Source organism: Ahaetulla prasina, chromosome 1 (genome assembly GCF_028640845.1).
Source record: "Ahaetulla prasina isolate Xishuangbanna chromosome 1, ASM2864084v1, whole genome shotgun sequence".
In the NCBI taxonomy this organism is placed as follows: Eukaryota; Metazoa; Chordata; class Lepidosauria; order Squamata; family Colubridae; genus Ahaetulla; species Ahaetulla prasina.
The window spans coordinates 9,804,267-9,830,850 of NC_080539.1; the positions used below are offsets into that span (position 1 = coordinate 9,804,267).

General features: G+C 44.0%; 1 protein-coding gene across 2 annotated transcripts; it reads left to right on the forward strand.

Annotated features, from left to right (window-relative positions):
- Positions 1–254: 254 nt before the first annotated feature.
- On the forward strand, positions 255–20,394 carry MRM1 (mitochondrial rRNA methyltransferase 1). Of its 2 annotated transcripts, none has more exons than XM_058164157.1 (6): positions 255–338; positions 5,765–6,614; positions 9,776–9,869; positions 11,282–11,402; positions 18,160–18,279; positions 18,732–20,394. In XM_058164157.1, exons 2-6 carry the CDS (start codon positions 5,791–5,793, stop codon positions 18,869–18,871), a joined length of 1,299 nt encoding a protein of 432 aa, XP_058020140.1. In that variant the 5' UTR covers positions 255–338; positions 5,765–5,790; the 3' UTR covers positions 18,872–20,394. The 2 variants fall into 2 exon arrangements, with proteins under 2 accessions (XP_058020140.1, XP_058020141.1); XM_058164158.1 differs by lacking the exon at positions 11,282–11,402 and adding an exon at positions 13,104–13,224.
- The last annotated feature ends 6,190 nt before the right edge of the window (positions 20,395–26,584 follow it).

A 26,584-nucleotide genomic window follows, 5' to 3' on the forward strand; every position in this document is an offset into this window, starting at 1 on the left:
GGGATTTTGGGAAGAGCCTTCCCACCCAACCCAGACTACCCTTCCACGGCTACCACTACAACCCCCATCATCCCCAGCCACTCAATCAATCTCAAGGTTTCTACAAAGAAAGAGCACCCAGCTGCTTAATTCCCCCGCCAACAGGGGGCACCAAAAAACAAAGTCCTTCTTCCGGTTGCCACGCTCTACAATTTCTGTGAGAACTCTATGGTCGGGGGGGGGAAAAAAAAAGAGCGTTCCTTCCTGAACCCGGAAGTTAATTCAACCCACGTGGAGCCGAGGGCAGTGGAAGTTGCTGAAAAAAAACATCTGAATTTCTGGTTAGGAGAAAGGAGCAGGTAAACGGCGGACGCATATTTAGGACTTTGCAAAAGGAAAAAAAAAATGCCAGAAAAAAATGTGCATAGGGCAGTATCTCTATGTCGGTCATAGAGTCCATGCTGGCTTGGCATTCTGGGAGTTGAAGTTCCTGCCTCTTAAAGGGGCCGAGATTGAAAAATGCTGATATATTATAAACCACATTTCATTCTTTCTTCCCCGAACCAGTGGGGAAATCCATTTTTTTAAACTACAGGTTCTGTGGGCGTGGCTTGGTGGGCGTGGCAGGGGAGGATACTGCAAAATCCCCATTCCCTCCCCACTCCTGGGGGTAGGATGCTGCAAAATCCCCATTCCCACCCCACTCCTGGGGGGAGGATATTGCAAAATCTCCATTCCCTCCCCATGCCTGGAGATAGGATATTGCAAAATCTCCATTCCCTCCCCACTCCTGGGGGAAGGATACTGCAAAATCCCCATTCCCTCCCCACTCCTGGGGGAAGGATACTGCAGAATCTCCATTCCCACCCCACTCTGGAGCCAGTCAGAGGTGGCATTTGCCGGTTCTCCGAACTACTCAAAATTTCCACTACTGGTTCTCCAAAACCTGCTGGATTTCACCCCTGCCCCAAACCCTTTTGGTTGCTCTGGAAACTTTTCCCTGACTGTGACTGAAGCCAATGCAGCCTAATGCCCTCTATAATATATGGCTCTCAGACAGACTCCAGTATACATCATCCCCATATGCTGGGAAGCATAGGCTTTGGCACTCCTGGCTGTGCTTGTATGTACATTAGCTTCAGTTAATTATTCTCATGTAATGGGGAAGCGATGGCAATTTAGTAGGGAAAATATTTTGGCTTAAGGGTTTATGTTGGCCAGGATGGGAGGAGGATTTCTTTTGTGTGGGTGTGTGTTTGTGTGCGGGCATGCCTGCCTTTTTCACATCTTCCTTTCCATTCAGCCTATTCCTTTTTTTTTGTTTTTTATTTTATAAACAGACAAACATTTTCTACATTAGTCATCCCTTCCGTGTGACATCTCACTGTTTTCTTCATGGCTCCATCTTATTTTTTTGAAAATTTTTATTAGATTTAAAAACAAACAAAAACCATGGACATTGCTCCACGTCTCTGGTTTCTAACATTTACGTCAAGTTCAAGTTACTATATCCTATATTTCTCAGTCTATATACAAATTTACATATCTCCTAATTCCTTATATATCAAGTATATACTATATTACTACTACCCCTACAACTATATACATATTTAATAAATCTATTATACTCTCACAAGTACAATATACATTGATATATACATATATGGCTCCATCTTTTTGTTGTTTCTTCTTTCTTCACGTCAGTTTTATCTATTACCATTTTTTCACAAATACAATATGCTAATTATACCATTTTCCTTTTCATCTACTGTCCCAAAAGTGTTTCTTTTCCAAAGAGCAAGTGGACTTTCTTGATTTTTGCCCTGACCCAGGCAAGAGATGAAGGATAGAAAAAAGAGAGAAAAAGATCCTCCATGAACACATTTTAACAAAAACATGTGTATTAATATTAGAGCTGTATAGACTGGATAATTATTTTGTATGTAGTGTGATAGACATTAGGATCATATTTTAATATAAATGGATAATGAAGAGTGAAATATGGGAATAATTTGGGAATTATGGGAAGGAATGAAGCATGGGAAATTAGTGAATGATGGTATTATTAAGCATGCATAAAAATATTATGATTAGCAGTGAAATGATAAAATTAAACACGGGTGATTAGATAATGGAGGAATATATTTTAATATAAGCATGCGTATTAATAGTAGAATTAACAGGGATTAGATAATTGAAAAGAATGTGAATAGATTTACTCCATGTTTAAATGATTGTGATTGGTGCTAGAAGTGTATATTGAACACTGAACAATGAAAGAATGAAGGATGAAGTTTTATTATAAATAGATGTGAAGAGCTTAATAAGAGAAACATGAATAACAAAGCAGACGGAAGATGGAAGATAGAAAAGAAATGTCTTTGAATATGATGGTAACATGAAAAAAAAGTTAAAATAGAGATAGAATAAGAGGGGAATTATATATATATTAATATAAGAAGATATGTGCAATAATAAGAGGGAGGTTTCGAAATTAAAGGGCGGTAGTATTATTCATTTTTATTATTATTTATTTAGAATTTATTGGCCAAGTGTGATTGGACACACAAGGAATTTGTTTTGGTGCATATGCTCTCAGTGTACATAAAAGGAAAAAAAAACCTTCATCAAAGGTACAACATTTACAACACAAATGATGGTCATAGGTTGCAATTTAACCCTTAATGATAGCAACAAAAAGTTATAGTCATACAGTCATAAGTGGAAAGAGATTGGTGATGAAAACAATGAGAAGATTAATAGTAGTGTAGATTTAGTAAATAGTTTGATTTAGTATTAGGTATGTTTAAACAATATGAAACAACAAAAATGAAATGTAATAACTACAAGTAATAATATTATGTCTTTTTGTATTAAAACGTATGATACCCAGGCATCACACTATTCATGCATTGATATGTATAAATAATATAAAATAAAAAACTTGCTAATAAAAAGGAAAGAAAAAGTTTCGCTTTTCATCCCAGAAACCAAAAAAAAAAAGATCTGAAGAAGCAGCTTTTGGGATGAGAAGCTTTAATATTGTTTGGCCAAATTTTAGAATTAGTTTTTTAATATGTTTTTAATTTTTGTTTATCTCTATGCTGTTTTATTTTGGCTGTAAACCGCCCTGAGTCCTTCGGGAGAAGGGCTGTATAAAAATTGAATAAATAAATAAATAAGCGAAACGTTTTCAAAGGAAAAAAACCCCCCCCGAAGAAACTCCAATTGTTTTTCAGAAAAAGCACCTTTGGGGCAACTATGACCTGGATGATTGAGAATCTCTATAGATACGTCCTATTCTATTTGGAAAACAGAGAAGTACATTTTTAAAAAATGGTTTTTTTTAAAAAAAATGTCAAATTTAGGGCATTGTTGTCTATTTTGTTGTCAGGTTGAAGATTTTAACTTTTAGTGCCCCGGAGTTTTAATGCTTCTAACTAACCTTTCAATTGTGTTATACTGTCATTTATGGCAGGGGTCTCCAATCTTGGCAACTTTAAGACTTGTGGACTTCAACTCCCAGAGTCCCTCAGCCAGCTTTGCTGGCTGAGGAACTCTGGGAGTTGAAGTCCACAAGTCTTAAAGTTGCCAAGGTTGGAGACCCCTGATTTATGGTATTGTAAAGCCACGCAGAACAGCCAGATAGTGATATGGCTGACATGTAAATTAAATTACTAAATAACAAGCATTCTTTCCTTTGACCTGCAACAGTCTTATTGGTGACCCCTGAATTCTTCAAATGATTTTTATTTTCGTGTCGCTTCTTATGACATTTGAGACAGAGCAGCGACCGTTATTTTTATTATTTCATTTTCTTATTTTGGGGATGTCTTTAAGTCAGTTTCGATGCATGGCAACTGCCTGGAACTGGTCCCTGCAGTATTGTGTATATATATATACAAATATATATATATTTGTTTTCTGAGGTTTTCGCGGGTGTTTGTATGTAGGTCTTTGGTTGTTCGGGTTTTCTCCCGCGTAAAATTGGAAGTGTCTTGGCGACGTTTCGACGAAGTCTCATTCGTCATCTTCAGGCTTCAGCTTCGTGCTTCTGGGAGCAATGTGTGATTGCAGCTGTTTCTTCCTTTTTAACTGCTAGTGGGGGTTTGAACTGATTGGGTGGGAGTTTGGCTGTGCTCTGATTGGATGGAGGTTTTTTTGTGCTCTGATTGGCTGGGGGTGTGTCCTGTTTGGGTGGGGCTTGGTTGGGTTCAGATTAGTGTGGGTTGCGGGGGGATTTGAGCTGGTGAGCTGCACTGCTGCTGTTTGGCTTTGTGTTCGTGTTCGTGCTACATCTTCATAGTGGGTGTCAGTCTGCTGCATGTATGGATTGGAGGGGTTTGAAATGGCCCTCCAATCCATACATGCTCAGACTAATCTGAACACAACCAAGCCCCCACCCAAACAGGACACACCCCCATCCAATCAGAGCACATCCAATCAGAGTACAGCCAAGCTCCCACCCAATCAGTTCAAACCCCATGTTAAAGGAAGATGCAATATTGCTCTGACGAATGAGACCTATGTATGTATGTATGTATGTATGTATGTATGTATGTAAGTATCTCAAATCAATGTGTGAACAGTGTGGAGCCAGAGTGCCATATATTCTAATGCAAATAGAACTAATAAACTTAATCATAATTATTACATTCTATCAACTTATGTATTTCTGATAATACACATTTATATTAGGTTACAATCTATTATTTAATCATTCCACATTTTCTCTTGTTAGTACTTTCATTTTGTCGAATAAAAATGTATACACTAATATTCCCCCTTCTCTTATTTCCATCACTTATTCTAGCTTTTAATCATGTCACCCTTTGTTAAACAACTTTTTCTTTCTTTCCTATCTAACTACTAATCATGTCACCCTTTGTTAAACAACTTTTTCTTTCTTTCTTTCTTTCCTATCTAACTACTAATCATGTCACCCTTTGTTAAACAACTTTTTCTTTCTTTCTTTCTTTCTTTCCTATCTAACTACTAATCATGTCACCCTTTGTTAAACAACTTTTTCTTTCTTTCCTATCTAACTACTAATCATGTCACCTACCTAAAAAAGAAAGAGAAGAGAGAGAGAGAGAGAGAAAAGGGAAGGCAAATCAGAACAACAACAACAAAAAATCATCCATCCATCGTCTCTTGCCCACTTCAATATTTTAATTGCTACGCTTTAAGAAAAGAGAAGAGTATTCTTGCCAATGTTTTTTCAGAAGTAGTAGCCCTTGCCTCTTTCTTAGGGCCAAGAGAGAATGACTGGCTCCAGGGCCAGTCAATGGCTGTGCTGGTTGAGGAATTCTGGCAGTTGAAGTCTGGAAGAAGTTTGGAATTGTTGATTTAGGACAGGGGTCTCCAAACATGGCAACTTTAAGACTTGTGGATTTCAACTCCCAGAATTCCCCAGCCAGCGTTGCTAGTCCTTCCGGATTCTAGGGGGCAGTGCTCATCTCTGTTTCAAAGCCGAAGAGCCAGCACTGTCCGAAGACAACTTCGTGGTCATGTGGCCAGCATGACTAAACGCCAAAGGTGCACGGAATGCTGTTCCCTTTCCACCAAAGGTGGTCCCTAATTTTCTACTTGCATTTTTTACGTGCTTTCGAACTGCTAGGTTGGCAGAAGCTGGGACAAGTCACGGGAGCTCACCCCGTTATGCGGCGCTAGGGATTCGAACTGCTGAACTGCCGACCTTTCGATCAACTAGCTCAGTGTCTTAACCACTGAGCCACCTAGGAAATCATAGCATTGCGTATAATATTTCACTTCTTTTCTTAAGGTTACCCATGAAGAAGTAGAAGTAGGATGGACCCTCTCCATGCCTTTAACGTTGTCTTCCGAAAAGCGGCGAAGTTGCCCTTTGTCGTTCATCTCACCACTCCTTTTAAGAACATCCGCTACTTCTCTGCGTGGAAGAAACCGCCGTTGTTGGAAGATCAGCCTGTCCAGGAAGCCAGCAACAAAGAAATCGCAGCTTTGCAACCTGGTCATTCCCCGGAAACGTTGAAACTTGAGGAAACTCACCGGTTGAACTCCACACCACGTCCCGGTGGGAAAAACAACCGCCAGGCGGATGTCCTTCAGAATAAACCCTTCCCAAAATTCCGCACCAAAGCTGCGCCGTCCACCATTAAGGAAGAATTCCGGAACCTGAGAAATGACGATTTTGTCTCCAAGCGTAAAAAGCCGCAGAAAACTCTTCATCTCCCAGAAAAGAATAAAGGCTCGGAGGTCTTGTTTGGGACAGCCCCCTGCTCCTTGGCCCTCGGACGGTCCAAGCGGACGTTTTTCCAGCTCTTCCTCAAAGCGAACCGAGACAGGATACTTCCTGGGGCAGAAAAATTCTCCCAGTATGCCGAGGAACGAGGAATTCCGGTGAAAAAGGTGCACAGGAAGGTCTTAGACGCCCTTTGTAGAGGAGGGGTCCATCAGGGGGTGTGCTTGGAAGCCTCCCCACTTCGCTCCCTGGCATGGCAGGAAGGGCCACTCCACCGAGCCCCGGTTGGCAAAGGGTCGCAGTGCATCTGGCTGGTTTTGGAGGGGATACACGATCCCATGAATTTGGGGGCGGTCCTGCGGACGGCGCACTTCCTAGGGGTTGACGGGATTGTGATGAGTGAAAGGAACAGGTGAGACAGTCTTTTTTCGGGCTGGGAAAAGCAATATTGGTTGACTAATACTCAATAAAATGTTGAACAAAAGAGAGCCAGTTCGGTGAAGTGGTTAAGATGCTGGCCTGGAAACCAGGAGACTGTGAGTTCTAGTCCCTCCTCAGCAATGAAAAACAGTTGGGTGACTTTGGGCCAATCACCAGGAGAGGGTGAGTTCTAGTCCCGCTTTAGGTATGAAAGCCAGCTGGGTGACTTTGGGCCAATCAGCAGGAGAGGGTGAGTTCTAGTCCTGCCTTAGCCATGAAAGCCAACTGGGTGACTTTGGGCCAATCACCAGGAGAGGATGAGTTCCAGTCCCACCTTAAGCATGAAAGCCAGCTGGGTGACTTTGGGCCAATCACTAGGAGACGGAGAGTTCTAGTCCCGCCTTAGCCATGAAAGCCAACTGGGTGACATTAGACCAATCACTAGGCGATGGTGAGTTCCAGTCTCGCCTTAGGCATGAAAGCCAGCTGAGTGACTTTGGGCCAATCATCAGGAGAGGGTGAGTTCTAGTCTTGCCTTAGCCATGAAAGCCAGCTGGGTGACATTAGACTAATCATTAGGCGATGGTGAGTTCCAGTCCGCCTTAGGCATGAAAGCCAGCTGGGTGACTTTGGGCCAATCACCAGGAGATGGAGAGAGTTCTAGTCCTGTCTTAGGAGTGAATGCTAGCTGGCTGACTTCGCCTAGTCATTCTCTCTCAGCCCACTTCACAGGGTTGTTGTGGGGGGAAAATAGGAGGAAGAAGGAGTGTTAGAGATATTCGTCTCCTTGTGTTACCTATAAAAGTAATAAAGGAGGGATAAAATAATTAATCAATGAATGAATGAATGGATAAATATTCCCTGCATAGCATTTCTGTACACGCTTAGTGGCTGTCTCAGCCTTTGGAGGGTACCAGGTTCAGGATGGCTGATTTCATTATCTGGCAATGGCCCTTAAAATACAGGAAGTCCTCAACTTATGACCAGCCATTTAGTGGCCATTCAAAGTTCTGGCAGGCTACTTACAACCTGGATTTGAAGTTCCAACAGGTCTTCCTTCCCCTTGCAGTCATATGACTGAATTGGATGCTGGCAACCAGGTTGCATTTATAGCTCTTTGCAGTATTTCATAGTCATTTTTTACGATGGCTTTGCCAAAAACTTGTATTTATTTCCTGTTTTCAGCAAATGTGTACCCATACCAAACCACTGGTGCATTTAACGACCATGGGTGTTTGTTTAATGTCTGTGGTGGCATTTTTTTACGTGCTTTCGAACTGCTAGGTTGGCAGAAGCTGGGACAAGTAACGGGAGCTCACCCCGTTACGCGGTACTAGGGATTTGAACCGCTGAACTGCCGACCTTTCGATCGACAAGCTCAGCGTCCCTTCTAAGAAATAGTAGAAAGGAGTAAATAGGATTTGAATAGATACGAAGGGAATATGTATGAAATTAGTAAGTGATTGAATGTACAAAAAAGTATATACGGAATAAGCACGATGTTATATTGTAAGCTACATAAAAGAAAAAGTGTTAGGAAAGTATGTACCAGACTGGTCGCACCATGTCTAATGTTTTTAAATTGTATATTTAACAAAACTATTAAAAAAAAAAAGAAAAGAGAATGGCCAGTCTGCTTAGCCAGAGATCCTTGAACCCATGGCCTGTTCACAACCAACATGGCTAATTCTCGACTTCCAACCCCAATTGAGCCAAAAGTTTCTGTTAATAAATAATTAACATAATAATTATCATCTGTAATAAGTTTTTTTAATGGATGTTTTATTTTGTATTTATATGTATATTTTTATCTGGCTGTGACCCGCCCTGAGTCCCTAGGGAGATAGGGCGGTATAAAAATACGAAAAATAAATAAATAAATAAATAAATAAATAAATAAATAAATAAATAAATAAATAAATAAATAAATAAATAAATAAATAAATAAGCGATCCAGTTGTTAAGCAAGTTTTGCCCCAGTTTGCGACCTTCCTTGCCACAGTTGTTAAGTGTGAATCACTGCAGTTGTTAAGTCAGTCACAGGGTTCTTAAGTGAACCTGGTTTCCCCTATTGAGTTTGCTTGTCAGGAGGTCGCATTTAATGCCGATCACGTGATCCAGGGACACTGCAACTGTCATAAACACGAGTCAGTTGCAAAGCATCTGAATTTTGATCACGTGGCCATAGGAATGCTGCCACGGTCGTAAGTGTAAAAAATGATCGTCAGTAAGTTTTTCCAGTGTTGTTGAAACTCCAAATGCTCATTAAATGAGCTGTTGTAAGTTGAGGGATGCGGTGGCTTAGTGGGTAAGACGATGAGCTCTGTCGATCGAAAGGTCGGCAGTTCAGCAGTTCGAATCCCTAGTGCTGCCGTGTAACGGAGTGAGCTCCCGTTCCTTGTCCCAGCTTCTGCCAACCTAGCAGTTCGAAAGCACGTAAAAAATGCAAGTAGAAAAATAGGGACCATAGGGAAGGTAACAGCGTTCTGTGCGCCTTTGGCGTTGAGTCATGCCAGCCACATGACCACAGAGATGTCGTCGGACAGCGCTGGCTCTTCGGCTTTGAAACGGAGATGAGCACCGCCCCCTAGAGTCGGCAATGACTAGCACGAATGTGCGAGGGGAACTTTTATCTTTACCTAAATTAAGAACTGCCTGTGAGTCAAGCAAGAGGTTGAAGTTAGTGAAAGGCAGAACCATTGAAGCAAGGAAAGGAGCCGCTTGTTCAAGAGCAGTCTACCTCGGAACATCAGATGTAGAAAAGCTGAGCTGTCTCAGTTGGCTTTCCTTGGCCGCTAGCTGCTAGTTGAGGTGCCTCTTTGAGATGAGCCACTTTGGGAGTAAAACTAGCTCGAGAGAGTCAGCAAAGGAGCCTCCATCTCCAGTAATAGTCTACCACCAAAAAGAAGAATGCCACCACTTCATAGGTGTGTGTGAAACTGTGGATCGCACGCCTTGTAGCTGCTGTGAGGTCTTGTCATATCTCTCACTGAGTCTGTAAGAACCAATTTCGGTCAGGGTTTTGCAAATTCTTATTCTGCCGAGGTGTGAGTGTTTTTTTTTAAAATTTGTGGCTTTTGAGATAAAATTTTGTGAAATGTTGTCCTCTGTTTTGTGGGGTTCTTTATTAAACTGTAGCTTTTCTATTTGCAGCTGCTCCCTGACGCCGGTTGTTAGCAAAGCCAGCTCGGGCATCATGGAAGTTTTCGATGTGTTTAGCACTGATGATGTTCAAGACCTTCTTAAGGTAAAATCCTCCTGACCTTAAGTAATTCACAACTGCAACCAGCTTGAGTTATTTATCCGCAGTGCCAAATAATTGCTAAAAAAAATTAACGGGGCAAAAAACCTCACTTAGCACCTGTTTCACTTAGTAACAAAAATATTAGGCACAGTTGTGGTCATAAGTCAAGGACTGCTTGAGTACCAGTTGCTTTTAATACAACAAATGGCCATGAGATGGCAGCATTGGGCAACAGTTGGAAACAATTTCTCTCTCTCTCTCTCCATCCCTTTCATTTTGTATCTCTCTTGCCCCCTCTCTTCCTCTCTTTCTTTTTGTATCGCTTTTCCCCCTATCTTTTTCTCTTCCTTCCTCTCTCCCTTTCTCTTTCACTCCTCTCTGTCTTCCATTCTCCATCCCCCTCTTTTTCTTTCTCTTCCCCCTCTCTCTTCCTCTCTCTCTTTCTCTCTTCCTCTCTCTCTCCCCTCTCTTTCTCTATCCCTCTTTCTTTTTGTCTCTCTTTCCCCTGCACTGTTTCTCTCCCTCTCTCTCCCTCTCTTTCTTTTTGTATCTCTCTTGCCCCCTCTCTCTTTCTCCCTTCCTCCTCTCTTTCTCTCTCTCTCTCTTCTCTCTCCCTTTCTTTTTGTATCTCTTGCCCCTCTTCCTCTCTTTCTCTCTCTTTCTCCTCTCTTTCACTCCTCTCTGTCTTTCACTCCCATTTTCCATCCCCCTCTCTTTCTGTCTTCCTCTCTCTTTCTCCATCCCTCTTTCTTATTGTCTCTCTTCCCCCCTGTTTCTCTCTCTCTCTCTCTCTCTCTCTCTCACACACACACACACACACACACAGGAAAACACAGTACGAATCCCTTCGATTTGTTTTTTAACTGGTTCTCAAAATCTCAGTTTCTCCCCCAGGCATAAATTTGACCTTGTGGGTTGGAAGACTGTCAGTTTCTGAGAAGAATCCGGAGGAAAGCCAAATTCACAACCCAGTTGGAGATTCTGGGAGTAGAAATCCACCCATCTTCAAGCATGCCGGCTGGGATATTCTGGGAGTTTATGCATACATACATTTATTAAATCTTTATGCCGCCCATCTCCCCTCTTAAGGTGACCCTGAATGGTTGGGGAATTCTGGGAGTTGTAGTCCACCCACCTTTTTAAGTTGCTACGGTTGAGGAACATTGGATCAGTCAATACAAACTCTTCTTATTTATTTGTTTGTTTGTTTGTTTGTTTCCTAGATTATTAGCTCTTTTATATAAGCGCTTTTATATTAAGTCGTATAGCTACTTAACCAAAAACCAACAGGGATCATTTTCCCCCCTATACCATCCAGGAAACAAAAGAATTGAGCTTTGTGTATAGAAAGCAAAATGATGTACACAGATCTGAAATTGAAGTGACCTTTTTCCCTCCTCTCTTCCCTTCCCAAGACAAAATCCAAAGAAGGCTGGGAAGTCCTCGGGACGGTTGGCCACGGGAAGATTCCGGAAGACATTCCGGTGGTCACTTGCTCAAACTTTCGCTGGACTGGACCCACCCTACTGTTACTCGGTAGGTATTTTTTTTCCCATGGAGGAGAACTTGGGCGGGAGGGGCAAGGAAAGGCCATCCTTGCCACACACCCCTCTGGTGTGGGAAATTCTTTTGTTGTTGTTGTTGGTTCAAAATAGATCTAGAGAAGACGGCTTCCATCAGTAAGGAAAAGGAGAGAGAGCAGCGGGTTAGCAAGGAGATCGTGATACGTATCGGGAATCTGACCATGTTTTTATCGCAGTCAGACTATAAGGTGAAACTTAAAAAGAGCCACCAATTAGACCCTGAATCCAGGATGGATGGGAAACAGCGTAGAGGAATATTTTTCCATTCTTCTCTTCTCTTCTCTTCTCTTCTCTTCTCTTCTCTTCTCTTCTCTTCTCTTCTCTTCTCTTCTCTTCTCTTCTCTTCTCTCCTCTCCTCTCCTCTTCCCTCCCCTCCCTTCTCTCCTCTCTTCTTTCTCTTTCTCTCCATCCTTTTCCTTCTCTCCTACTCTTTCTCCTCTTCCCCTCTCCTTTCTTTTCACTCTTTCACTTCTCTCCCTTTCTCCTTCCCCCTTTCTCCTGTTTCTCTTTTTTCTCTCCTTCCCCTTCACTCCTCATTCCTTTATCCTTTTCTTCGTTTTCTCCTTTTTTCCCCTCCTCTCCTCCTTCTCCTTCTTTTCCTCCCTCCTCCCTCCTCCCTCCTTCCTTCCTTCCTCTCTCCTTTCTCTTTCACTCCTCTGTCTTCCATTCTCCATCCCTCTTTTCTTTCTCTTCCCCTCTCTTCCTCTCTCTCTCTCTTCCTCTCTCTCCTCTCTTTCTCTCCTCTCTTTCTTTTGTCTCTTTCCTGCACTGTTTCTCTCCTCTCTCCTCTCTTTCTTTTGTATCTCTCTTGCCCCCTCTCTTTCTCCTTCCTCCTCTCTTTCTCTCTCTCTCTCTCTCTCTCTTTCTTTTGTATCTCTCTTCCCCTCTTTCTCTCCCTTCCTCTCTCTTTCTCCCTCTCTTTCACTCCTCTCTGTCTTTCACTCCCATTTTCCATCCCCCTCTCTTTCTGTCTTCCTCTCTCTTTCTCCATCCCTCTTTCTTATTGTCTCTCTTCCCCCCTGTTTCTCTCTCTCTCTCTCTCTCTCTCTCACACACACACACACACACACAGGAAAACACAGTACGAATCCCTTCGATTTGTTTTTTAACTGGTTCTCAAAATCTCAGTTTCTCCCCCAGGCATAAATTTGACCTTGTGGGTTGGAAGACTGTCAGTTTCTGAGAAGAATCCGGAGGAAAGCCAAATTCACAACCCAGTTGGAGATTCTGGGAGTAGAAATCCACCCATCTTCAAGCATGCCGGCTGGGATATTCTGGGAGTTTATGCATACATACATTTATTAAATCTTTATGCTGCCCATCTCCCCTCTTAAGGTGACCCTGAATGGTTGGGGAATTCTGGGAGTTGTAGTCCACCCATCTTTTTAAGTTGCTACGGTTGAGGAACATTGGATCAGTCAATACAAACTCTTCTTATTAATTTGTTTGTTTGTTTGTTTTCTAGATTATTAGCTCTTTTATATAAGCTCTTTTATATTGTCGTATAGCTATTTAACCAAAAACCAACAGGGATCATTTTTCCCCCTATTCCCTCCAGGAAACAAAAGAATTGAGCTTTGGGTATGGAAAGCAAAATGGTGTACACAGATCTGAAATTGAAGTGACCTTTTTCCCTCCTCTCTCTCCTCCCAAGATAAAATCCAAAGAAGGCTGGGAAGTCCTCGGGACGGTTGGCCACAGGAAGGTTCCAGAAGACATTCCGGTGGTCACTTGCTCAAACTTTCGCTGGACTGGACCAACCCTACTGTTACTCGGTAGGTATTTTTTTTCCCATGGAGGAGAACTTGGGCGGGAGGGGCAAGGAAAGGCCATCTTTGCCACACACCCCTCTGGTGTGGGAAATTCTTTTGTGGTTGTTGTTGGTTCAGAATAGATCTAGAGAAGACGGCTTCCATCAGTAAGGAAAAGGAGAGAGAGCAGCGGGTTAGCAGGGAGATCGTGATACATATCGGGAATCTGACCATGTTTTTATCGCAGTCAGATTATAAAGTGAAACTTAAAAAGAGCCACCAATTAGACCCTGAATCCAAGATGGATGGGAAACAGCGTAGAGGAATATTTTTCCATTCTTCTCTTCTCTTCTCTTCTCTTCTCTTCTCTTCTCTTCTCTTCTCTTCTCTTCTCTTCTCTTCTCTCCTCTCCTCTCCTCTCCTCTCCTTTCCTCTTCCCTCCCCTCCCTTCTCTCCTCTCTTCTTTCTCTTTCTCTCCATCCTTTTCCTTCTCTCCTACTCTTTCTCCTCTTCCCCTCTCCTTTCTTTTCACTCTTTCACTTCTCCCTTTCTCCTTCCCCCTTTCTCCTGTTTCTCTTCTTTCTCTCCTTCCCCTTCACTCCTCATTCCTTTATCCTTTTCTTCTTTTTCTCCTTTTTCCCCTCCTCTCCTCCTTCTCCTTCTTTTTCCTCCCTCCCTCCCTCCCTCCCTCCCTTCCTTCCTCTCTTTTCTCCCTCTCTTCCCTTTCTCTTCTTCTCCTCTTCCTTCCTTCTCATTCTGCCCTTTTCCTTCTGTCCTTCCCTCCGTCTCCTCCCTCCTTTTCCTTCTCTCCTAGTTCCCTCCTTCGTCTTCCCTCCTTCACCTCTCCTTCTCGTCTCCTTTTTCTTCATATTATTATTATCTTGCCTTTCTTATCTATACAACTCAAAGCGGCAAACATACCAATTCTCCTGTCTCCTGTTTTTCCCTACAACAACATCCCTGTGAGGTGGGTTGGGCCAAGAAGTTGATCTTTTGAGCACTACCATTAATGTTTCTAGAGTCATTTTCTTCAGAAGAAAAATTTCCAGTCTCTTTTTCCTTGTGATTAGGTTTGATGTTAATTGTTTCAGAAAGACAATTGTATGTATTTATAATTCTTTTTTTGGTTCATTGCTTTAGCACATTTTTTTAAAATGTCCCTTCTACTTGCATCCTTTGGTCATCTAATTCTTAAAACAAATTCTTCCTGTGAGCTGAGAGCCGAAGACAGAGGTCTGAACTGAAGCATCTGCTCTTGTTTCGCTGGGTGGCAGTTTAATTGCTAATCAATCGAAAGCTCTAATTAAACTTTCACTTGTCATGTTGGCCTAGTAACTCTGCTGAAGTGATTGGGGGAAAAGGAAAGAGTTGCTAGTTTCACGTTCTGCCATGTTGGAAGGCATTCTTGGGATAGGTGTGTGGAAAAAAAACTCTGCCATTCTTTCATGTACTTTATATAAATAACATCGTTTCAAATGATTTTCAAGGGATGCCGGTGGCTTAGTGGGTAAGACGCTGAGCTTGTCGATCAAAAGGTCGGCAGTTCAGCGGTTCGAATCCCTAGTGCCACGTAACGGGGTGAGCTCCCGTGACTTGTCCCAGCTTCTGCCAACCTAGCAGTTTGAAAGCATGTAAAAAATGCAAGTAGAAAAATAGGGACCACCTTTGGTGGGAAGGGAAGAGCGGTTTGTGGCCCTTTGGCATTGAGTCATGCCGGCCACATGACCATGGAGATGTCTTCGGACAGTGCTGGCTCTTCGGCTTTGAAACTGAGAGGAGCACCACCCCCTAGAGTCAGGAACGACTAGCACATATGGGTGAGGGAAACCTTTACCTTTACCTTAAAATGATTCTCACTGCCATCTCCAAGGGGATTTTGTGAGGAGACCAGTTTTTTCGTAGCCTCGGTTATTTTAAGATGTGTGGACTTCAACTCCCAGAAATACCCAGGCAGCCATTCCCATGCTGGCTGGGGGATTCTGGGAGTTGAAGTCAGGGGTGGGCTGCTGGGGGTTTGCAGGGGTTCGGGAGAACCTCTAGCTAAGAATCTGTGCAGTTCGAAGAACTCCCAAATCCTACTCCTGGCTGGCCCCACCCACCCTGCCCTGCCCCACCCAGGAGTCCCCACGCGACCCGTTTGGGATGCAGGTAAGGGCAGGGCGTGCACAGAGGTTCATGGAGGGCGAAAATCGGGTCTACCAGAAGTTCAGGAAGGCTGGAAATGGGCTCGTTTCTGACCTCCAGAGGGCCTCTGGAGCCTGGGAAGGTCATTTTTGCCCTCCTGGAGGCTCGAGGAAAGCCTCCGGAGCCCAGACAGGGCAAAAACACACCCCCCCCTGCCATGTGGTGCAGGAGGCTGACTAGGCCACGCCCACTATGGCCACACCCACCCAGCAACTGGGCAGAGAACCCCTTGCTAAAATTTTTGAAGCCCACCCCTGGTTGAAGTCCATGTATCTTTAAAGGTACTTACGAGACCGCCTGCTGTTACCGTATGCCTCCCACCGACCCGTACGCTCTCACAGAGAGGGTCTCCTCAGGGTACCGTCTGCCAAACAGTGTCGGCTGGTGGCCCCCAGGAGTAGGGCCTTCTCTGTGGGAGCATCGACGCTCTGGAATGAACTCCCCCCTGGCCTACGTCAAGTGCCTGATCTTCGGACCTTCCGTCGTGAGCTAAAAACATATTTATTTACTCAAGCGGGACTGGCATAATAGTTTGATTTTATATTGGGGTTTTATTAATATTTTAAATTTTACATTCATTTTTAACTATCAGCCGTTTAGTAATTGCTATATTTTAATTCCTTTTAATTGTATAGATCTTGTATTTTATTTCTGGCTGTACACCACCCTGAGTCCTTCGGGAGAAGGGCGGTATAAAAATTTAATAAAATAAAAATAAATAAAATAAAGTGGGTAAGACTGTGAAGCACTGGAGTAGATCCAGATTAAACCCACAGTTTGATTGGAAAAAAAATGTTGAGACTCTAGAAAGAGTGCAGAGAAGTGCAACAAAGATGATTAGGGGACTGGAGGCTAAAACATATGAAGAACGGTTGCAGAACTGGGTATGTCTAGTTTAATGAAAAGAAGGACTAGGGGAGACATGATAGCAGTGTTCCAATATCTCAGGGGCTGCCACAAAGAAGAGGGAGTCAAACTATTCTCCAAAGAACCTGAGGGTAGAACAAGAAGCAATGGGTGGAAACTAATCAAGGAGAGAAGCAACTTAGAACTAAGGAGAAATTTCCTGACAGTTAGAACAATCAATCAGTGGAACAACTTGCCTGCAGAAGTTGTGAATGCTCCAGCACTGGAAATTTTTAAGAAGAGATTGGATAACCATTTGTCTGAAGTGGTGTAGGGTTTCCTGCCTGAGCAGTGGGTTGGACTAGAAGACCTCCAAGGTCCCTTCGAACGCTGTCATTCTGTTCTGTTCTGATTCCAGAGACTGTCATATCAAAAGCGTGTTTAGTGGCGAAGATATTTGATCAGGAGTCCAGGAGAGGCTTGGGTTCAAGTCCACTTGCATCAACAGACATTTGTGGGTGCTTTTGGGGGCCAGTCCCTCTCTCTCAGCCCAGCTCAGCACCCTGAGTTGCCAAGCGTCCAAAATGCAGCCAAGTCATCCTGGGAGGGAGGGACAGCAACATGAGAACTTCAAAACAGGCTTGTAATTAGAGCGGGGAGGTTCCATTGTAACTCTGAACAGTTGCTAAGGCCATAAATCGAGGATGTATGTGATAGTTATTAGTCTGGTTGCATATGGCAGGCCAAAGAATGCCTGAAAGATACTTTCAGTGGGAGAAACAAGGGAGGGAGTTGTAGTCCTTGACTTAAGACCACAGTTGAGCCCAACATTTCTGTCGGTCAGTTTTGACCCATTTTGCAACATTCGTTCCACAATTGTTAAGTGAATTATTGTAATTGGCAAGTTACTGGTAGTAACACGGTTGTTAAGTGAATCTGGCTCCCCCGTTGAACTTCGCTTGTCAGAAGGTCGCAGAAGGGGGGGATTGTGTGACCCCGGGACACTTCCAAACGTCATAAATGCGAGTCAGTTGCCAAGCATCCGAATTTTGATCACGTGACTATGAGGAACGCTGCAACGGTCATGAAAAAAAGCCACTTGTTTCAGTACCAACGTACCTTTGAATGGTCGCTAAATGAATGTCGTAAGTCGAGGACTGCTTGTACCTGTAGACCAGGCTAGAAGAAACCGACTGGCTCAAAGACATCCAGGGAACGTCTGTGGCTGAAGAGAGCCTCGAATGTGGGTCTTGTCCAGCTCCTTGTCTGACCTTCCCCACTGCCCCACGACGGACGTGGGTTTGAGAGGGAGGGACAAGCCCAGAGGCCCCAAGGACCGCAGCCTGGATCTCTCTGCCCCACATTGTGAGGACCAGAGGTGGGATTCACATAATTTACCTACCAGTTTGCCCAGCACCGAAAATGCGAGTGCGTGCATGCGCCTGTCCGCACAGGCATGCGCGGTGCTCATGCGCACGGTGCTCGTGTGTGCAGTGCTCGTGCGTACGGTGCTCATGTATGCGGTGCTTGAATGTGCAGTGCTTGTGCGTGCGGTGCTCGTGCGTGCGGTGCTCGAGCATGCGGTGCTCAAGCGTGCGGTGCTCGAATGTGCGGTGTGTGCAGTGCTCTTGCGTGCGGTGCTTGCACACGAGCACTTCCATGCATGCGGCCGGCCTCAAAAACATGCCTAAATAGGACAGCTTAGAGCTACGGCAGGTGAGCCGACCCACCCGCGATTTCCACTACCGATTCGCCCACACCAGTCTGAACCGGCTGAATATTAACTCTGGTCAGGATTCTCTCCCACTGGTTCTCAGGCAGAATGAAATCGAAGAAAGGTGTACGTGCTAAAAATAAATAAATCCCTGTTTTGAAAGTCTAGATTTAAATTGCTATTTTTTTCTTTTTTCTTTCGACACATGGATACAGGAAATGAAGGTTATGGCCTATCTCCAGAGACGCGAATGCTCTGCCACAGGATGTTGACCATCTGTCCAGGGAGAGATTTGGAATTTGGGGTGGAGTCCTTAAATGTGTCAGTGGCAGCCGGTAAGAGGATTTGCCTTCTCTCTCTCGGTGGTCTGGTGTGTTTTGCTTCTCAGAGAAGAAAAAAGAGATTGGAAACAGCTAATATGTTTATATATTTTCTTCCTTCCTCCCTCCCTCCCTCCCTCTCTCTCTTCTTTCTCTTTGTCTGTTTTCTTTCCTTCTCTCCTCCTCCCTCCATCCCATCTTTTATTCTATCCCCTTCCTTCCTTCCTTCCTTCCTTCCTTCCTTCCTTCCTTCCTTCCTTCCTTCCTTCCTTCCTTCCTTCCTTCCTTCCTTCCTTCCTTCCTTCTCTCCCATCTTTTTTTCTATCTACCCCTCCTCCTCCCTCTTTATCCACCTTCTTTCCTTCTCTCTATTCACCTTCCTTCTTTCCTTCTCTCTCCCTCCCTCCCTCCCTCCTTTCCCTTTTTCCTTCCAACCTCCCTCCCTCTTTTTTCCCCACCTCTTCCAGGCATCCTTTTGCATGCCATATGCAACCAGAGAAATAACCATCCCAAAATCGCTGCATCTGAAGGAGAAGGAGCAGAGCCCACGACTGCCACCGACTGCAACCAGGAAAGTCACCCAACAAACAATCCAGGCCTAGAATGACTTTCAGACGGCTGAAGAATTCTGCGCCTTAAGAGAGGAAGCCCTAAAACGGAGGCAGCCAGGCTGCTGGGATGTATTTTCATTGCATATTGTTTGTCCTTTATCTGCCTGATGTCCTTTGGATTTTTAGGGCAGGGATCTCCAACCTTGGTCCCTTTAAGACTTGTGGACTTCAACTCCCAGAGTTCCTCAGCCAGCAAAGCTGGATGAGGGACTCTGGGAGTTGAAGTCCACAAGTCTTAAAGGGACCAAGGTTGGAGACACCTATTTTAGGGGTACCTGATATCCTCTTTTGCAAAATTTGAAGAGCGTCTTTGTCCTACCTGAAAACAGTAAACACCTTCCTGGTATCTGAATGCCTAAAGCAGGAGTCCTCAAACTTGGCAGCTTTAAGACTTGTGGATTTCAACTGCATAGCATAGCTGGCTGGAGAATTCTGGGAGTTGAAGTCCACAAGTCTTAAAGCTGCCAAGCTTGAAGACCTCTGGCCAGGGGTGAAATCCAATTTTTTTTACTACCGGTTCTGTGGGCGTGGCTTGGTGGGCATGGCAGGGGAAGGCTACTGCAAAATCCCCATTCCCTCCCCACTCCTGGGGGAAGGCTACTGCAAAATCCCCATTCCCTCCCCACTCCTGGCGGAAGGGTATTGCAAAATTTTCATTCCCACCCCACTCTGGGGCCAGCCAGAGGTGGTATTTGCCAGTTCTCTGAACTGTTCAAAATTTCTGCTTTTCGCCCGAACCTGTCGGAACCTGCTGAATTTCACCCTTGCCTCTAGCCTAAAGTTTCGTCAAAGTATTCCACCCGTTATAGCAAAACCTTCAGCTGCCAAGTCAGAACAAAAGTTACCGCTTTTGTTCTGTCCCCCCTCGCCTCCGTCTGAGCGATGGCTTAATTAGCCGGCACTATCAGCTCTGGCAGCAAACTAGCGAGCGTATGCCAAGTGTCTCTGTTATCTCCCTTGATGCTGATGAGTCAACAAACAGTACTTCAAGTCTAGTCAAGCAGTTGATTTGCCTGTTACGAAGAAGCATAGCAGCCCTTGCTGCTTTTATAATCTGTGGTGTGTGGCTCCATGACTCAGCACTTCCTAGGCCTGCCCCACCCCTGCTTCTGTTGTTCCCGCCTCTCCTGCCTAGGAAATGTAGGCCTGATTGCCATCAGCTGGTTCTGAAGGCATGGCCTGGGGGGGGAAGAGTCAGGGGACGGAGGCCTCGTTATCTCTTCCACCTGGCCTGCCTCTGGTTCCTGGAGCTGAGCCAGGGAAGCCGGTGCTCCCGAGGTAAATCCTGACAGCCCTTCCCCCTCACTTTCCAAGTCACTTTCTGGCAGGGGGCCTGGCTCGGGTGGCACAGACACAACAGCTTTCTAGTTTTTAAACTCTCTGCAAGTCAGAAATTCAGGGTGAAAACCGCCGAAAGTGACGGTGGGAAGGAAGTTTGTTTTTGGAGTGGGGATGGGGACGCTTCTCCTACACTGCCAAGGAATCATTTAACCTTCCGGTTGTTTTTTTAAAACTTTTTTTTTTATATTTTTCATCCGTAACCTCCAGGAGCTGACGGAGTTTTCAAACCCGCATTATATTAAAACAAAAAAATGCAGCCTCTCCCTTTCTTGCTAGATTTTTTTTTTTTTTTTTTTGGGCAGGCTGGATTGGAAGGATTTAGGACATGTCCACTAGATGGTGGTGTGGTTGTGCGTTTGTGAATTACTCTTGGGAGAAAAGGGTGGAATAGGTTGTCGGGAGGGCTAAGGGCATTTATTCTCCTTGGCACGAAGAGATGAGTTGAGATGAGACGAAAGCCCCATTTGTGACATCCTGATCTGACTTTATATATTCCCTATGCACCCCATTACAAGCCAATCCTACGGATAAAAAAAAACGAGAAAAATACTGTACTTTTCGGAGTATAAGATGCACTCCCCCCCCAAAAGGTTGGAAATGTTGGTGCGTCTTATACACCGAATACAGCCATTTTCGGCCTCCCGAAACCCTGCCCCGCATGTCTCGTTTTCGCCAAAAACGGCCCCATTTTTGGCCTTTCCCACGCGTCACATTTTTGCCTTCCCCAGCCCTTAGGAGCACTCTTCAGGCCTCCTAAACTCTCTGCGCATCCCGTTTTTGTAAAAAATGGGCCTGGTTTTTTAGCAAAAACGGTATCCGCAGAGGGTTTGGGAGGCCTGCAGAGTGTTCCTGAGGGCCGGGGAGGGCAAAAACTGGACGTGCGGAGGCCAAAAACTATTTTTCTTTCTTGTTTTCCTCTTCGAAATCTTGGTGCGTCTTATACTCTGGTGCTTCTTACAGTTCAAAAAATACAGTATATTTTGCACCTTGCACTGGCTCTTAATCATGATTTCCAGTTTCAGGTAGTCAGTTTCTCACCCCACACCCGCTCTGCAAAAGAGAGACCGGTCAGTTTCCTCCTTGTATCGGGCCCGCATTGCGGTGAAAGTTCACACAGTGCTCAGTTTATGACTGTAATGGAGCCCGGAATTTCCATCGCACGTAATGATGGTCATAAGTCGAGGCACATTTTTATGACATGATTTACAGTGGTCTTAAAGTGGATGCCTTGCTCCTTAAGCAAACACATTTATTCATTTAATAGAATAGAATAGAATAGAATAGAATAGAATAGAATAGAATAGAATAGAATAGAATAGAATAGAATAGAATAATTTTTTTTTGGCCAAGTGTGATTGGACACACAAGAAATTTGTCTTGGTGCATACGCTCTCAGTGTACATAAAGGATTCATATGAAGAACAGTTGCGAAAACTGGGTTTGGCTAGTCTAGAGAAAAGAAGGACCAGAATAGAATAGAAAAGAATAGAATAGAATAGAATTCTTTATTGTCCAAGTGTGATGGGACACACAAGGAATTTGTCTTGGTGCATATGTACATAAAAAGACAAGATACCTTCATCAAGAATCCTAAGGTACAACACAAAAGTGCTTACCGTTCCTGTCCAATTGTTCCCTTCATTATATCAAATTAATATAGCTGTTGCATACTTTTACTTATATATATATATATTTCTTTTATAATGTGTTGTTTTTTTATGTCAATGTTTGTGTATACTGTTGTGACAAAATGAAATTTAAAAAAACACTTAATGATAGTCATAGGGTACAAATAAGTAATCAGGAACCAATCAATATCAATATAAATTGTAAGGATACAGGCAACAAATTTACAGTCATACAATCATAAGTGGAAGGAGATGGGTGATGGGAACGATGAGAAGTTTAATAGTAGTGCAGATTCAGTAAATAGTTTGACAGTGTTGAGGGAATTATTTGTTTAGCAGAGTGATGGCCTTCGGGAAAAAACTGTCCTTATGTCTAGTTGTTCTGGTGTGCAGTGCTCTGTAGCATCGTTTTGAGGGAAGGAGTTGAAACAGTTTATGTCCAGGATGTGAGGGGTCTGTAGATATTTTCACAGCCCTCTTTTTGACTCGTGCAGTACACAGGTCCTCCATGGAAGGCAGGTGGGTAGCCATTGTTTAAGCAATTGTTTAAACAATTTAAAATAGTTTAAAACGTTTATATAGCCATCCATCTCCTAACCAACTTTCGGCAGCCTCCAATTGTCTGCAATGAGCATTTCCCCCCCCCTCTGGAAACCTGCAAAAATTGTCATCAGTTGCAGTCATGTAAAACATATTTATTCATCTGCGCAGGACTGGACTAGATTTTAAATTTATATTGGTTTTAATGGGTTTTATTATTTATATTGCTTTTTTAATTATTCGGCTGTGTAGAATAAGTTTTTTTAATTGTTATTTTATTCTGTATTTATTTGTACTTTTTTATCTGCCTGTGAACCGCCCTGAGTCCCTAGGGAGATAGGGCGGTATATAAATACGATAAATAAATAAATAAATAAAATAAAAAAATGTGACTGCCGGATGCTGCAAATGGCTATAAATGTGAGTCGGTTGCCAAGCATCAAAATGCGATCACATGATTGTGTGTGTGGGTGTGTGTGTGTGAGAGACAGACAGACAGACAGATCAACCATTCAAACTTTGAATCTGGATGTCCCAAAGGTGCTTTTTCAGGAAGCAACTGGATTTTCTCGTTTTTTCTTTGAAGACATTTCTCTTCTCATCCAAGAAGCTTCTTCAGCTCTGACTGGATGGTGGGGGAATGGAAGGATTTATATTCCTTGCAGACAGCATTCTTTTAGAGTCATTGAGGCCACTTGGAGTCCAAAGGTGCTTTGAAAAAGAGGCAACTGAACCGTCACGAAACGGTCGTAAGTCAAGGCGATCACATGTCTGCAGTTTACAACGTGTTTCGCCCCAAATTAGTGCTTGCTTCCGATTTTGTGGACAATGGATTTGTTTTAACAACCATGGCAGTCACTGAACAAATCCAATAGTTCATTTAACGACCAGGAGAAAAATAGATTTTGTAAAATTAGGCGCACTTACCCGATGACCCAATTTACAACCATAATTCTGGGCTCGGTTACGTCATAAGTTGAGGACTAGCTGTAATGGTGTGATGGAAGATCTGCCCCCTTTTGGAGGCACAACTTCTGGAGGCCAGCTGTTCCACTGATTAAGTGTTCTAACTGTCAGTGGAACAACTTGCCTCCAGAAGTTGTGGGTTGCTTCAACGCTGGAGGTTTTTAAGAAGGGATTGGACAACCATTTGTCTGAAATAGTGTAGGCCAGGGGTGCCAAACTCGGATTTCATTGAGAGCTGCATCAGGGTTGTGTTTGACCGGGGGGGGGGGCATAGCTGGGATGGGCGTGGCCAGCTTGACATCACTCGTATCAGGGGCACCTGTGGGGGCCCGAGCGGGGCTGGGGAGAATCCATTGTCTTCTTTCCTTTCCTTTCCTTTCCTTTCCTTTCCTTTCCTTTCCTTTCCTTTCCTTTCCTTTCCTTTCCTTTTTTCCCTCCCTCCCTCCCTCCTTTCTTTCTTTCTTTCTTTCTTTCTTTCTTTCTTTCTTTCTTTCTTTCTTCTTTCTTTCTTTCTTTCTTTCTTTCTTTCTTTCTTTCTTTCTTCTTTCTTTCCTCTCCTCTCCTCTCTCCTCTCCTCTCCTCCTCTCCTCTTCCCCCTCCTCCCCTCCTCTAACTTCCCCTTACTTTATCTTTCTTCCCTTCCCTAAATCCTTTCCTTTCCTTTCCTTTCCTTTCCTTTCCTTTCCTTTCCTTTCCTTTCCTTTCCTTTCCTTTCCTTTCCTTTCCTTTCCTCCCTCCCTCCCTGCTTTCTTTCTTTCTTCCCTTCCCTTCCCTTCCTCTCCTCTCCTCTCCTCTCCTCTCCTCTCCTCTCCTCTCCTCTCCTCTCCTCTCCCTTCCCCTCTTTTCTTCCCTTCTGTCCTTCTTTTTCCTTCCTTGCTCTCTTCCCATCTTTTTTCTTTGACTTTCCTCTTTCCTTTTCTCCTTTTCTGTGCCTTCTTGAATGCTCAAATGCAAAAGGGGAAACATTTCTCGTTTTGTTTTGCGCGTGGCCTTCCTGAGCTCAATTTTGGCCAGCAGAAGCACTGCTGGCTGGTTCTTTGCTGTTTACAGGGTGGTGGTGCAGGTCAGATTGAAGCATCCCATGAGCCAGATCCGGCCCAAGGGTCTTGAGTTTGATACGCCTGGTATAGGGTTTCCTGCCTGAGCAGGGGGTTGGACTAGAAGACCTCCAAGATCCCTTCCAACTCTTATTCTGTGTGCCCCACCCTCTTTAACACCTCTTGATAAGTGAAAAGGATCCAGTAGTATCAGAGAAGGAAATTTATTTATTTATTATTTATTTATTTATTTGATTTTTATACCGCCCTTCTCCCGAAGGACTCAGGGCGGTGTACAGGCAGAGTAAAACCAACAACGATGTACAATTTAAAATACCATTTAAAAAACTTATTTAAATTAGCCTGAAAAGTTAAAAATTTGCCATAAACTAAAACCCCATTTAAAATTTTAAAATTTAAAATTAATAATTTAATTTAAGGTTAAAATTTGGTTCAAGCCAGCCCCGCGCGAATAAAAAGATGTGTCTTCAGTTCGCGACGGAATGTCCGAAGGTCAGATATTTGGCGTAAACCTGGGGGGAGCTCGTTCCAGAGTGTGGGGGCCCCCACAGAGAAGGCCCTTCCCCTGGGGGCCGCCAGCCAACATTGTTTGGCGGACGGCACCCTGAGAAGTCCCTCTCTGTGAGAGCGTACGGGACGCACACCCCAAGCGATCCATTGTAAAGATTTAACTAAGTCAAGGAATTAGCTAGCTTCCTGGGTTTCAACAAATGCGCTCCATTAAGTAGATCATTGTTTCTCTTCCAAGTCATTGCCTTAGTATTTTTAAATGTGAAAACCCCATTTTTATATTCTTTCCCGTTTTAGATTTGCCCTTAAGCCTAAATATTATTGTCTTTGTGATGTAACTTTATATGTAATATAAAAATCACTTAGCTCCTTGTCGTAAAAATTACTGTCTTTTTAAAAAAAAAAGTTATATCAGTAAGATCAGAAATACGTTTTCCGATTGCAAATGTTCGGTATGCGGTAGCTGGTCTTCATTCCCAATGAAAATGCTATGATTTTGTTGGTTGTGGTTTGCAAGATTTTGACTTTTCCCCTATCCCCCGTTGTTTCTTCACGGATTATTTGCAAGGATTTTTACTGAACGCAACAGCAAAATGTCCTGATGTACCGTATTCATTTATTATTTTGGACACTTGGTTTTCTACTTTGAATTGAAATTAAATTGCATACAAGTAGTCCTCGACTTATGACCCCCTTATTGAGCACAACACTTCTGTTGCTAAGCGAGACAGTTGTTGAGTGAATTTTGCCCCATTTTACGACCTTTCTTGCCATTGCTGTTAAGTGAATTGCTACAGTTGTTCTTAACCCAGTTGTTACGTGAACCTGGCTTCCCCGTTGATTTTGCTTGTCAGAAGGTTGCAAAAAAATATGAACCAGTTGCCAAGCATCCAAATCAGGCGTCAAATTCAACCGGTTCGGACCGGCTCGGGCAAACCGGTAGGGATGATTTGAATCGGTTCGCCGAACCGGTAAAAAACACCCCTGGTTGGCCCTGCCCACACCTGCCTGGTTGCCCGGTCGCCGCTCACCCCTTCTGGCCACTTGCTCGGCCCTTCCGCCGCTCGCTTGCTCCTTCCAGCCGTTCGCTCGCCCCTTCTGGCTGCTTGCTCACCCCTTCTGGCCACTTGCTCACTCCTTCCGGCTGCTCAACCTATTCAACGTTAAATGCTGCAGCAGAGAGAATCTGAACTTTTCTCCCTCCATTCACAGCAGAGTTGCTGCAGCCTGTCCCTTTAAGGTACTTCGACTCCCGGGAGGGAGACGGCCGGGGTGGGTGGGTCACACACCATAAAGCAGCGGTTCTCAACCTGTGGGTCGGGACCCCGTTGGGGGTCGAATGACGATTTGCCAGGGGTCGCCTAAAACCATCGGGAATATGGGAAGTATCCTTGCGAGTCGAAGAATCGCGCTCCAATGGTTGACTCCACAAGCCAGCTGCAGGCTCTTCAAATCGCTAGCCGAATTCGGCTCCAGGTGCGATGAATTAAAAAAGAGAGAAATCTTTGCTCTGATGTCTCCCTCTCAAGCCAGCTGCAATCACTCCCAATCGCTAGCCTAATCTGGCTTCGGGCGCGATAAACTTAACAGGGAAGGAGTCTCCGCTTTAATGCCTCCGTCCTCAAGGCAATCGCAAGCAGTTCAGATCGCTAGCCAATACGGCTTC